The 13467-nt window shown below is 36.3% G+C and overlaps 1 protein-coding gene across 8 annotated transcripts in view; it reads left to right on the forward strand.

The window, feature by feature from the left end:
- Positions 1–13467, forward strand: part of STXBP4 (syntaxin binding protein 4) — a 200433-nt gene that overhangs the window by 97129 nt on the left and 89837 nt on the right. For all 8 annotated transcript variants that reach the window (XM_064271257.1, XM_023553563.2, XM_003414609.4 and 5 more), the window contains 4 exons: positions 799–975; positions 7014–7130; positions 7954–8003; positions 10840–10973. In XM_064271257.1, the coding sequence (XP_064127327.1) occupies positions 799–975; positions 7014–7130; positions 7954–8003; positions 10840–10973 (478 nt within the window). The remainder of the gene's footprint in view (positions 1–798; positions 976–7013; positions 7131–7953; positions 8004–10839; positions 10974–13467) is intronic.

Raw genomic sequence — 13467 nt, forward strand, 5'->3', positions numbered from 1 at the left:
GAATAATGTGGTGGAAAAAAAAAAAAGCATTAATGTGGGAGCCAAGCAGACCCGGTTCCAACTCTGGCACTACTCTGTGTCCTTTTGACAGGTTATATGGTCTCTCTGTTTCCTCCTGTATAAAATGGTTTTTAATAATGCCGTTCCCAAGATTAAATAAGAAAAGACACATAAAGCATCTGAGATGTAACAGGTTTCATAAACACCTTGTAGGCATTGTGTCATAGAGAGATAGCTATATGTTTTACTGTTGAATTCTTCTGGTTTAAATCCAAAAGGAGGAGTAGCAGTTAGACCGATGTCTGTGAGAAAAAACTGTGGCCCCTGAGGCTTGGTCCACGGAGAAGCCCCACAACACTGTAAATCTGTCAGCAGCATCCGGGGAAGCTGCAAGACCCTTCTTAGAGCATGAGCTCTACCACCCAGTGGAGTTTTGCAGTAGTCTGCTCTTTTTGTCCTTTGAAACAGTTCTTATGCTTCTGTTTTCCAGTTTCATTTCTCTTCTACTTTCCTTATTTTCAAAATGTCATGCTCGGTGTATGAAGTGAGAGGTTCCATACTGAAAACTACCCAAGAAATCTACAAAGGAAAAATTACTGTTCAGCAGCAGCTTCACGTAATAAAATAACACAAATACTTTCAAACCACAAAGTGAAGAACATACGTATATTGATTACGTTTTTAGAATTAAAACTTCAACTGTTTTTTGTTTGCTTGTTTTGTTTGTTTGTTTTCAAGTGTTTTTTGTTTGCTTGTTTTTTTTGTTTGTTTGTTTTAAAAATGACATTATATCTTTAGGAAGCCAAAGCTGTAGTTGAAGAAACAAGAGCCCTCCGAAGTCGGATTCATCTTGCTGAAGCCGCACAGAGGCAGGCGCATGGCATGGAAATGGACTATGAAGAAGTAATCCGTCTGTTAGAGGCCGAGCTCACAGAGCTAAAGGCTCAGCTTGCTGATTATTCTGACCAAAATAAAGTAAGCAAAACAGTCCTCTCTTCTAGTTACCATGGTTTCCTTGCCGTTGTCATGTATCCTGTTTTCATTTCTTTTCATCTGCACTTCTAAACTAGGTCAGTGTTTGTATTATATTATTCAATGATGGGATGATGTGTCGTCAGGGAGGTAGCACGAAGGTTGCGAGCCTTCCTTTATCCAGATAGCTTTTGGGATGGAAAAGCATGTGTCCCAAGTTTATCTGGGTCATTGGTCAACGTTGTACCGTTCAGGCATAAAGTCCGAGAAATATTTTACATTTAATTCATTACAGTGGTTTTCTCTTTTGTGTCTAAACTTGCTAATTTGTCTGGGGGGGACAGGGGGAGAATCTAGGGATGGGTTTTGCTCTTTGATTAGAGCACTTACGGACGTGTGAAAATTAAATAATTTTTACCCCATGCCCAAAATAATTAATGGGGAGAAACCGAGTTAGAATTTAATGTTTGTTGTTTTTTGGGCTTTGTGCATTTTTCCAGTTTCAATAGCAAAATCCTGAATGCTTTTCAGAAGGCAAAATGAACCAATATTTTTATTCATAGAATACATGCTATATTCATTGAATATTCCTCAAAAACTATAATAGATATACATTTTTACTTCACTGATATAAGGTAGAATATTGAATAATTTAAACTGATATTTTATAACTTTGTAGAGATTTTTTACTTATAAACACAATAGGTGTTTTTGTCTTTCATAGTGTCATATTTCAAAAGAACATAAAACAATTTTTAATAATTTACAGTTATTTGATTTAAAAGTAAAACAGTTAAATACTTTAAATGTACTATGTGGAAATGAAACAAGTTTTAGAAAAACAAAATATAGGACAAAATCTGAAATTTTCATTGGTTAGCTCTTGGGAGACATTAAGGTATTTTTGTTTAAATCTGTCCATTTAAACCAACTCCAAAAGAAGGCCCATGTTTCTATCACTCTTTGATAATATCACAAGGCCAAGACAAAACATACTACTTGAGAAAGCAGCAAGATTTAGGAACACTACGTGCATTTATTGTTTTTGACCCAGCATTTACATTCTGAAAACAGTGATATGTGATTTTGTTACATGAGTAATTTAACCTGATTCTGAAAATAATTGGGGAATATTGAAAGTACTTTTTTCAATAATTAAGTTACTTTTGGAGGAAAAGTCAACATCTTTAAGAATACCTTCTTTTTAGATACTATAACTTTCAAGGTGTTCATGTGAATTTGTTCAATTTTTTTTTTCTTTAATTTAGATTATTTACAATTCTCTCTTCCTGTTCCTAGCGAGAAACATTTTTGTCTGGTAATATGATTACTACAATCAATTTAGTTCTTCTCTTTTTCGGCATAATGGGGGTTTCATGTCATTCTTCTCAACAACATCCTAAGCTAAGCCATTGAGCTGTCTCTGGAAATACCTTTTTTTCCCCAAATAAGATACATTAGATGTTGTTCTCAAGATTAAATGAAAAAAGACACATAAAGCATCTGAGATGTAATGAGTTTAATAAATACCTTGCGGGCTTCGGATCCTACAGAAGTAACTATATGTTTTGCTATTTGGACCTCAACATTTTCTAAACCCAGTACGAGTAGGGAAACAGAAGGGAAACTTTTTAATTGTTTAAGATAGTTTAAAGGGAGATGTTGACCAAGATGTAACAAGATTAAGATTCAAATATTAATTTTTAAGATGCAGTTCTTTTTCTTACATTGTTTTTATTTTTAGTTTAAAATTTTTCCCTCATCTATTTATTAACATATTTACCTTTTTTAAATACACATCCATCTTGTAAAATAAAATATTACCAATATCTTTGAAGGCCCACAATGTTCCTTCCCAATTGCACCCCTCTTTTTTACCTTCTTCTTGAAGGATTCTAGAGGAAAATATTAAATGACAGAGGAAGCATCAAAAGAAACTGGAAGGAATACACAGAGTCACTGTACCAAAAAGAATCGGTTGACGTTCAACCATTTTAGGAGGTAGCATATGATCAAGAACCGATGGTACTAAAGGAAGAAGTCCAAGCTGCACGGAAGGTATTGGCAAAAAACAAGGCTCCAGGAATTGAATGAATATCAAGTGAGATGTTTCAACAAACAACTGCAATGCTGGGGGAGCTCACTCATCTATGTCAAGAAATTTGGAAGACAGCTTCCTGGCCATCCGACTGGAAGAGGCCCATATCTGTACTCATTCCAAAGAAAGGTGATCCAACAAAATGCAGCAGTTATCGAACAATATCATTAATAACACACACAAGTAAAATTTTGCTGAAGATCATTCAAAAGCGGTTACAGCAGTACATCATCGGGCAACTGCTAGAAGTTCAAGCTGGATCCAGAAGAGGACTTGGAACAAGGGATATCATTGTTGATGTCAGATGGATCTTGGCTGAAAGCAAAGGATACCAGAAAGATGTTTACTTGTGTTTTATTGACTATGCAAAGGCATTTGACTATGTGGATCATAACAATTTATGGATAACATTGCAAAGAATGGGAATTCCATAACCTTTAATTGGCTTATAAGGAACCTGGACATAGACTAAGAGGCAGCCATTTAGACAGAACAAGGGAATACTGCATGGTTTAAAGAAAGGTGTGTGTCAGGGTTATATCTTTTCACCATACTTATTCAATCTGTGTGCTGAGCAAATAATCCAAGAAACTGGACTATGAGGAAGAGCACAGCATCAGGATTGAAGGAAGACTCATTAACAACCTGTGATATGCAAAAGACCCAGCCTTGCTTCCTGAAGGTCAAGAGGACTCAAAGCACTTACTAATGAAGATCAAAGACTACAGCCTTCAGTGTGGATTACACCTTAAAATAAAGAAGACAAAAATCCTCACAACAGGACCAATAAGCAACATCATGAAAAATGGAGAAAAAATTGAAGATATCAAGGATTTTATTTTACTTGGATCCACAATCAACACCTATGGAAGCAGCACTCAAGAAATCAAATGGTGCATTTTATTGGGCAAATCTGCTACGAAAGACCTCTTTAAAGAGTTAAAAAAGCAAAGATGTCACTTTAAGGACTAGGGTGCACCTGATTCAAGCCATAGTGTTTTCAGTCACTTCATATGCATTCCAATGCTGGACAATGAACAAGGAAGACCGAAGAAGAATTGAAGCCTGCAAATTATGGTATTGGTGAAGAATATGGACTACCAGAAGAACAAACAAATCTGTCTTGGAAGAAGTACAACCAGAATGCTCCTTAGAAACTTGGGCAGTGTTTTGTTCTGTTGTACATAGGGCCACTATGAATCGGAAATACCCCAACAGCACCTGAGGACAACAACGTTTACCCCAAGGAGCCGTGGTGGTGCAGTGGTTAAAGTGCTCAGTTGCTAACCAAAAGGTTGGCAGTTCGAACCCACCAGCTACTCTGCAAGAGAAAGATGTGGCAATCTGCTTCTGTAAAGATTACAGCCTTGGAAACCCTGTGGGGCAGTTCTACAGGGTCACCATGAGTTGGAATAGACTAGACAGCAGCTGGTTTCCTTTACTCTCAAAGATAACCACCTTATTATATTTACTGTTAATTATTTTCTTGATAATATTACTACCTGTGTATATATCCCTTAACAGTATATTGTTTAATTTTACCTATTTACCAACTTGTTTCTAATTTTTAATGATTATCCGAGAAATTTTAACGTTCTATTTTAACTTAAATTACAAAATTAGTATCTTCCCCCTTCTTCAAAATGTTGTAAACACATAATAACTCCAATTTTCCCCCCCTTACTTAATTTCTATTTCTGTGAGTATTTTAGTTCTTGATTTTTGACCTTATGTATTAGTTACTATTACTATTTGTTTTGCCAGTAAACATTTGTTTAGATAGGCCCTATCTTTTACCATTTTCTGGGCTCAACATTCCTTCTTGTATTTCCGATCTTCTTACTAGGATCATTTCTTTTTTTTCCTGAAGTAATCCTTTAAAAATTCATTTAGTAAGGATCTGCTGGTAATAAATTTTCTCTGTTTTTGTTTGTCTGAAAAACATCTTTTTTGAACCTGTGATCTTCAAATATGTCTTTGCTACATCTAGAATGTTAGGTTGATATCTCATTCCTTTCACTGTTTTTATTCAGTGGTTGTGATGTCCGCTATCAATCTATCATTTGTTTGTAGAAAATCTGTTGTTTCTTTCTACCTGACTTTAAGATGTCTTTGTCTTTGATGTTCAGCATTTTGACTCTGATGAGTCATGTGTGGATTTATTTTTGTTCATGTTGCTTGGGATTTATTGGGCTTTCTAAATTTGAGGAGCAGTGAGTGTCTTTTGCCATTTCTGGAAAACCCTAAGCTATTATCCTGAGCTATTGCTGTTTCGTTCTTTCTAGAATCTTTTTTGTAATTCATATTAGATGTATGCTAGATCTTCCTCTTACTGTCTCTTTTTTATCTCTTCATTTTCGTATTTTCAATTTTTGTATTTGTGCTCCATTATGACGAGTTTCTTTACCTCTGTCTTCCATTTCACCTGTGCTCTTTTCAACTCTACCTAATGTGATGTTAAACCCATAAATTGAGTTTCTAATTTAATTATGATTATATTTTTATTTTTCAAGAAATTGATATTTTGTATAATCTGGATCAATTTTGATAGTTACTTGTCCTTTTATTTACTTGCAATTTCCTCTTTTTTTTTAAATATTAAACATACTTGAAATTCTATATCAGATCTCTCCAATATGTGCTATCTTGATAGGTATGATCCTGTAATTTGTTCCCATCAGCTGACTTTCATTCATGGTAGCTTATTTCCTCATATGTTTAGGTATTTTTGTTTGTTTGTTTTGTTTTTGTTTTTATTGTAAGGTCATATTCTTTGACACTTTGTATATATGGGAATTCTTTAAGATCTGAGTTTAGGATATATTTCTCCCAAGAAGTTTTGTGTTTGCTTCTATTAGCCTGGGGCTTTTTTTATGTTTAAACTAAACTTTCAACATGTGGATTTTCTGGCCACACAGATAATGTAAGTTTTTGCCCCAAATCTGCATGAGTTGGGGCCTGTGCTTAGGAATTATTCGGGGGAGACTTTTTTTTACCCACTCTAAAAAAAACTCTACCAGAGCCAAAATCAAATCACTGTTTGCCTCTCTTATTTATTTCTTCCTCTTTTACCCATTAAAGGTTCCCTGTTTGCCATTCGCTCCTGGTGAAACTCAAAGCTGTAGGCCAACAGGGATCAACATATACACTCAGAGCCAATTAGGCTGCAGTGCTGTCTTACCTCACTGGGCTCGCCCTGCATTGCTGTTGCTCTTCTCTGTGGAATTCCCTTAGTTTCCTGCCAACTCAGGCCTACATTAGATTATATTACGTTAAACGTAAATGTGTATCTCCAGCATTTACAATTGTTCTCTTGTGGTAAGAGTTTCTATCAACATCTGGTATACTGTGTTGCCAAAAAAAAAAAACTCATAAATTAATTAAAATATGTTTTACTATAAGAATCAATAAAGTAATAGTTGGCTTCTCTAGCTTTTATTGATTCTTATGGTTTTGTTTTGTTTTTGGCAGCATGGCATACCAGATGCTGACAGAAAGTTATATAGCTTATCTAAGGAGCCCTTGTGGCACAGTAGTTAAAGTGCTCGGCTGCTAACTGAACAGCCAATCAAATCCACCAGCCGCTCCATGGGAGAAAGATCTGGCAGTCTGCTTCTGTAAAGATTTACAGCCTTGGAAACGCTATGGAGCAGTTCTACTCTGCCCTATAGGGTTGCTATGGGTCAGAATTGATGTGACGGCAGTTGGTTTTTTTTTGAGTGGGTAGCTTATCTCATGAAACTTGCAATATACCTATGCATTTTAACTTGTAAATATTCAAGTGGTTAAGTGCCCCTCCCCCATAATCAGAAGATACGTAGAGTAAGAGAGAAAATAAATGATACGGTAATATTGAATATTAGTTAATAAAAACTGAAAATAGGACTCACTGTTGTAAAATTGAAGAAATGTGTTAGATGCGTCTTTTGATACCTCTTTCCAGGAAAGTGTTCAGGATTTAAGAAAGAGAATTGCAGTACTTGACTGCCAATTGCGAAAATCAGAAATGGCTTGTAAAACTTTTGAGGCATCCACTGAAAAACTTCTTCATTTCGTAGAGGTAAATTTTCTTGTTATCATTATGCTTTGTTCATTTTTAAGAAATATATAGGCAGCTGGCATATAGATAAATGCCACACTCTTTTGTGACTAACGAAACATTCCCTGGGCTCACAATTGCAATGCTGACCTACTGTCAGATTTAAAATTATATAGGTAATGAATAGACCAGCTAACATTAAGAAGATTATTTAGAGAAATAACAGAAACAGGGTAACATGATCCCAAATATTCACTATGTTTGGGGAATTTTTATTAATTTATTTTATATTTTTTATTGTTGAGAATATACACAGCAGAACATATACCAATTCAACAATTTCTACATGTACAATTCAGTGACTTTGATTATACTCTTCAAGTTGTACAACCATTCTCACCCTTCTTTGAGTTGTTCCTCCCCTGTTAACATAAACTCACCGCCCCTTAAGTTTCCTGTCTAATATTTGAGTTGCTGTTGTGTTTGATCCCGTATAGATAGTTCTTAAAAGAGCACAATGCTCAAGGCAGACATTCTTTACTAGTTAAGCTAAACTATTGTTTGGTGTTGATGTTTGGTTTTAGTGAATATTCTCCTAAAAATCTTGATACTATGTAAATATTATTCAATAAATATTTACCCCTTAAAGAAATATGTCTGCATGTATTATATTCCTGCATAAATTACATGTTAGTATAATTGATTTTTATTTTTCCTCACATAACAGAAACACTTGTTTAATCAGTTGGAACATGGGGGTTGTAAATATTAATTAAGCAAAAAAAAGACATTTTTAAAAACCATCAAATTTACCTATCTCCTTCACTACCTTGTTTGTCACTAGGCTGTTCAAGAAGTATTTTCTGATAATTCTGCTTCCTTATCAAATTTAAGGTAAGAATATTTAAGTGCTTTCTGTAGAGTATGACCACTGATTAAATTATTCATTGTATTGTTATGATTAAAATACTAGAATATCTTAAATAATCTTAAGATGCTACATATCCTATTGGAGTCATTGTTTAGTATCTTGTGAAAATAGGTGCAAGGACACGTTGTTTTTTGTCCCATCTCTGCAAAGAATATTTGGGGGTATTTAAGCAGTCATTAACCTTATAGAGTCCCTGGGTAGTACAAAGAGGTAATGTGCTCAGCTGGTAATTGAAAGGTTGAAGGTTTCAGTATACCCAGAGGTGACTCAAAAGAAAGACCTGGCAATCTACTTCCAAAAATCAGCCATTGAAAACCCTATGGAGCCCCATTCTATTCTGACACACTTGGGGTTACCATGAGTCAGAATTGTAACATTTACTCAGTCCTCTAGGAGTCCCTGGATGGCACAAACAGTCAAGCACTTGACTACTAGCTGAAAGGTTAGCAGATCAAACCACCCAGAGGTACCTAGGAAGGCAGGCCTGGTGATCTGCTTCCGAAAGGTCCCAGCCTTGAAAACCCCACAGAACAGTTTTACTCTGCACACATGGGGTCGCCATGAGGCAGAATGGATGGGAAGGCAACTAACAACAATTCAGTCCTTTATCATTAAAATGGAGATAGGAATCATCTATCAGTCTTTCTCAGGAATTCTGTAAATGTGAGATTAACTTGAAGTTCTTTAAGCGTATCTTTGTTATTGGGTGCTGTCAAGTTAATTCCAACTCAAAGCGTTCCTATAGAACAGAGTAGAGCTGCCCCATAGGGTTTCCAAGGCTATAATCTTTATGGAAACAGACTGTAACATCTTTCTCCCACGGAGTGGCTGGTGGGTTCCAACTGCCAACCTTTCAGTTAACAGCTGAGCACTTAATGACTGCGCCATCAGGGCTCCTTAAAGTAAGCATACCGTGTATGAATAAAAGTTGCTAGTCTCGGGTTCACTGCTAAACGTCATGGTCAACTCAGCAGATCAGTTGTTAAGGCAAACAGAATTTTGCAAAACATGTTCATACAATGAATTTCTTTCATTTTTATCATTCAGCAGATTTAATAAAAAAATATATTTAGGAAATACATCTTGATTTCTTTATTATTCACAGCCTGTTTCAGATTTCTACTTCTAGGAGCTACAGATATACTAATAAGATTTATTTACTTCAAACCACATGTTAACGGTCATTCTGATACGTGTTGAAAGACATAAACAAAAGAAAGATTCCTGTGTATGCATGTTCAAAGTAATTTTTTCTTCATCTTATAGTAGCTGCCACTAGTTCTTGATACGTTTCCTACTTCTAGCAATGTACATTTGGCAGAAACATAAAAAAACTATACCCTTTACTGTGAAAACAACAGTTCAATAAAAGATGATTCGTGGTATTCTTATTATATTGTAGGTTTCCATATAACATTTTCTGAACTGTCTATAGTTGCTCATTTTTAAGCTCATTTAATATATTTTATTTCTTGTAACTAAGAAATAAATTTATTATTATTATCCATTCTGTTTAGAATATGATTATGTGTATTCCATGATGATTCTTCTCAATAAGGATGTTAAAATACTCACAGTCGGATACTCCTTATATGGATTAGGTATCTCCTCCCTCCCCCTGATCTCCTTGTGACCTTGACCAATAATTCCAAAGTTTTGGCGTCAAAAATGATTGTTTAGAAGCCAGAGCCTGCCTTTGCCTTAAACTGCTTCATGGAAAAAGGCAACTTTAAAAAGCTACCTTAAGCAAATTTTCACCAACTCTTATAAGGTTAAACACTAGTACAATACGTTTCAGTCTTTTTAATATACAGTATCTTCTGTAGTGGATATTGGTCTTGGTCATTCTGCATAAAGGCTATGTATTTGAATTTGAGAACTGATGATGTAGTTTCTCTTTATGTATTAATACCGTCATGCTTAAGAAGATGGATTGTAAAATAATCATGGTTTTATCATCAATTTAAAATTGTCTCTTTTCAAATAAATGTTTTAGCATAATGGTTTTTTGCAGTAAGACCTTGCAATCTTAATTATATAAGAATGCATTTTTTTTCAGGTAACATTTTCATTTAAATAAAGTGATATAAGAGCACTAGGCTATTTTATATTTAGGGGCAACAAATGTAAGTACGCAAGAGATCATTTCAGAAGTGAATATACATATTGAATTTATATTTAATATTACTAGAAGTAATAGTAAATGTTCAATAATTTATGTTTAAGTGGTTAGTTTGAATTTTTATAAAAGGTACATGAAAAGAAACATCATGTTAGTGTAATGTAAGCGCTCACAAAATAAGCCCATTAATTTATTTGGGAGGCGGGCCATCCTTCTGTAACTGACTCCTTATATATGAAGCCAACCTAATTTTTAAAATATTCCTATTCATTCTATAATATAGAATTGGAGGCAGATATAATGTTTTGTGTGAATGACTTCATTTATGGCAAAAAGAGGAGGCCTGGTGGTGCGGTGGTTAAACTCTCAGCTGCTTACTGAAATGTCGGTGGTTCGAACCCACCAGCCACCCCATAGGAGAAGAGATCTGGCAATCTGCTCCAGTAAAGATTACAGCCTAGAAAACCTTATGGGGCAGTTTTATTCTGTCCTACAGGGTTCCTATGAGTTGGAATCAACTAGACAGCACACAACAACAACAATAATATGGCTGTAAGAATACGGTGTTCCCAAAAATAGATACATTTTTGTACAAATTTCTAACTGCTAAGAATCCAGATTTAGCAAAGATAGATATTATTCATTGTGTAATGCATTCAACTTTATTTCCCTTTTAGTGAAAGAAGAGCTCTGTTAGCTTCTCAGACTTCCCTCACACAGCTGGGAAGGAATGGGCGCAATGTCCCTGCCACCCTGGTGCTTGAATCTAAGGAACTTGTTAAATCTGTTCGTGCCATACTTGATATGGATTGTAAGTACTCTGCATTTTTTACCTTTTTTTTTTTTTACAATTTAGTTAACAAAACAAAGAACATTTCAAGTCTGATAATTTAATTTTTTTAAGTATCGGTTGCCTTTAATTGACTGCTAATCGATAGAACTGTCAGTGTACAAATTGTCAGGGAGAATATTTGTTTTCTTTAAAATGCTCACAGTGGCTTCCAGCTGAAGATAGCTGACTGAGAACATGCCTTTACCTCTCCTTCCATCCAAAGTCTCTTTGAAATGATAGAAAAATATGAAAATAAATCCACAGTAGCACTGGAAGTCTAGAAGGATGAAATCAACATTGAGGCATTTTTGAACAATATATAGCAGACGGAATAAGATCGAAGGTTCAACCCGGTTGATCAAAAGACCCCATAACAATAGAGGGATAGAAGACACTGTTTCAGCAAGTAGAGCTTTAGAAGAAAACTCCAGGATCACAGGCAGGGAAGACTGGGAAGAGACCCTAGGGCAGTCCACAGGGTAATTAATTAAAAGGCTGTGGAGTAGCTGAACCGCTTCCCTACTCTCAGAGCTGCTGGCTCAGGCATTTACTCCTTAGCTAGGACCAAAAGAGTACCTCTCTTAAGGAACTGTGTGATCTGTCCCTCTACACACCCAGAGTCAGCCTTGGACTAAACAGAGAAGCAAAGTAATGCTCTAAGTAACTTCCAATATCATGACAGGCAAGGAGATCATTAAGGAAAGTTTATATGATTAGACATTTCCATCCTTCCCTCCTCCTATCTCCAGGCACTTTTGCCTCTTCATGGATTTCAACTCTGTTTTTATAACCATTTTCTAACATACCATTTATTATCCTGCAATGAAAATTATAGATAATTTACCTAATTATGGTTAAGAGCTCAGCTGCTAACCAAAAGGTTGGCAGTTCGAATCCACCAGCCATTCTTTGGAAACCCTATGGGCCGTTCAACTCTTGTCCTGTAGAGTCACTATGAGTCAGAATCAACTCGACAGCAATAAGTTATACCTGTTATTTATGAAAATCAATAAAATACCCTAACAACTCAATGGGGCAGTTCTACTCTGTTCTGTCGGGTCACTATGAGTTGGAATCAATTTGTAATAAGATAATATGTATGTCAGTAGGTAAGTGTTGGAAACCCTGGTGGCATAATGATTAAGTGCAATGGCTCTTAACCAAGAGGTCAGCAGTTCGAATCCTCCAGGTGCTCCTCGGAAACTCTACGGGGCAGTTCTACTCTGTCCTTTAGGGTCGCTATGAGTCGGCATCAATTTGATGGCAGTGGGTTTGGTTTGGTTTGAGGTAAGTGTTTGGGCACAGCTACACTAGAAGACATCGTGTAGTAGTCAGAATCTTGCACCTATGCTTAGAATTACCATGCATGTGACAACAATAAATGTAGACTGATGCAGGTGCATCATATTATCAATTTAAATAGAACAGGCATGTTGCCATCGGTCGCATGATTGTGAGAAATGATGTATAGTTCTTGGCAAAGTTTTGAACAGAGGAAAATACAGAGTTCCATTAATTTACCCAGTAGTTACAAATGTAGGATATTCAATGTATATTAAACTGTGGAAAAATATTTTAGGTTTTTCTGTAATCAAGTTAGGTTCCAGCCTCAAATAATTAAATAACCAAAAATAAGTTTTTTGTTGTTTTTTTTTTTTTTAACCAAAATAAACCTTTGGTAGAATATTTGAAAATCATGTAGAACACAGGACAATTCTTTGTTGCATCAGAATGTCTCATGCATCCTATAATGATAGGGTGTTTAGCATCCCTGGCACCCTTCCACTAAACGTCACAAGCTCCACTGTGATGGTTAAGATTGTGTGTCAACTTGGCTGGGCCATGATTCTCAGTGTTTTGGCAGTTGTATAACATTGTGATCACTTTCCCATTGAAATTTGATATGTGACCATCCCCATGATGGAATCTGCTGAGTGGTACCGGCAGGGGTGAGGCCTGTGGCCACTCACCACCCCCTCAGCCTTCATCTCTCCACCTTCTGCCGTCTACTTCTTTTTCCTGCTCACCTTGCAAAGGTTATTGGCTTGTTTTGGATCCAGCAGCTGTCTCTTGTCTGACCTCTGGTTCTTGGTACTTGAGCTAGCAGCTTACTTGTCTACCTTGGGATTCGGTGATCTTCATGGCCTGGGAGCAAGAGTCCTGCTCCCCGACCTGCCTGTCTTGGGTTCGCCAGCCCCTGTAGCTAAGTGACTCAGGAGAAACCTTGCAGTCTTGCCTGCTGACCTTGGGAATTCCTCAACTGTCACAACCTGTGAGCGGGATCCCCGCTCCCCAACCTGCTCATCTTGGGTTCACCAGCTTGTGCAGCTCCGTGAATTGGACAAGACTCTTTCATGATCCAAGGACTTGGGACGTTCCAATCCCTACAATCGCGTGAGCTGTTTCCTTAATGTAAATTTCTCTCTATGTATTTATATGCATTACTGGTTTTGCTTCTCTAGAGAACCCAGCT

Source organism: Loxodonta africana, chromosome 18, assembly GCF_030014295.1.
Source record: "Loxodonta africana isolate mLoxAfr1 chromosome 18, mLoxAfr1.hap2, whole genome shotgun sequence".
In the NCBI taxonomy this organism is placed as follows: domain Eukaryota; kingdom Metazoa; phylum Chordata; class Mammalia; order Proboscidea; family Elephantidae; genus Loxodonta; species Loxodonta africana.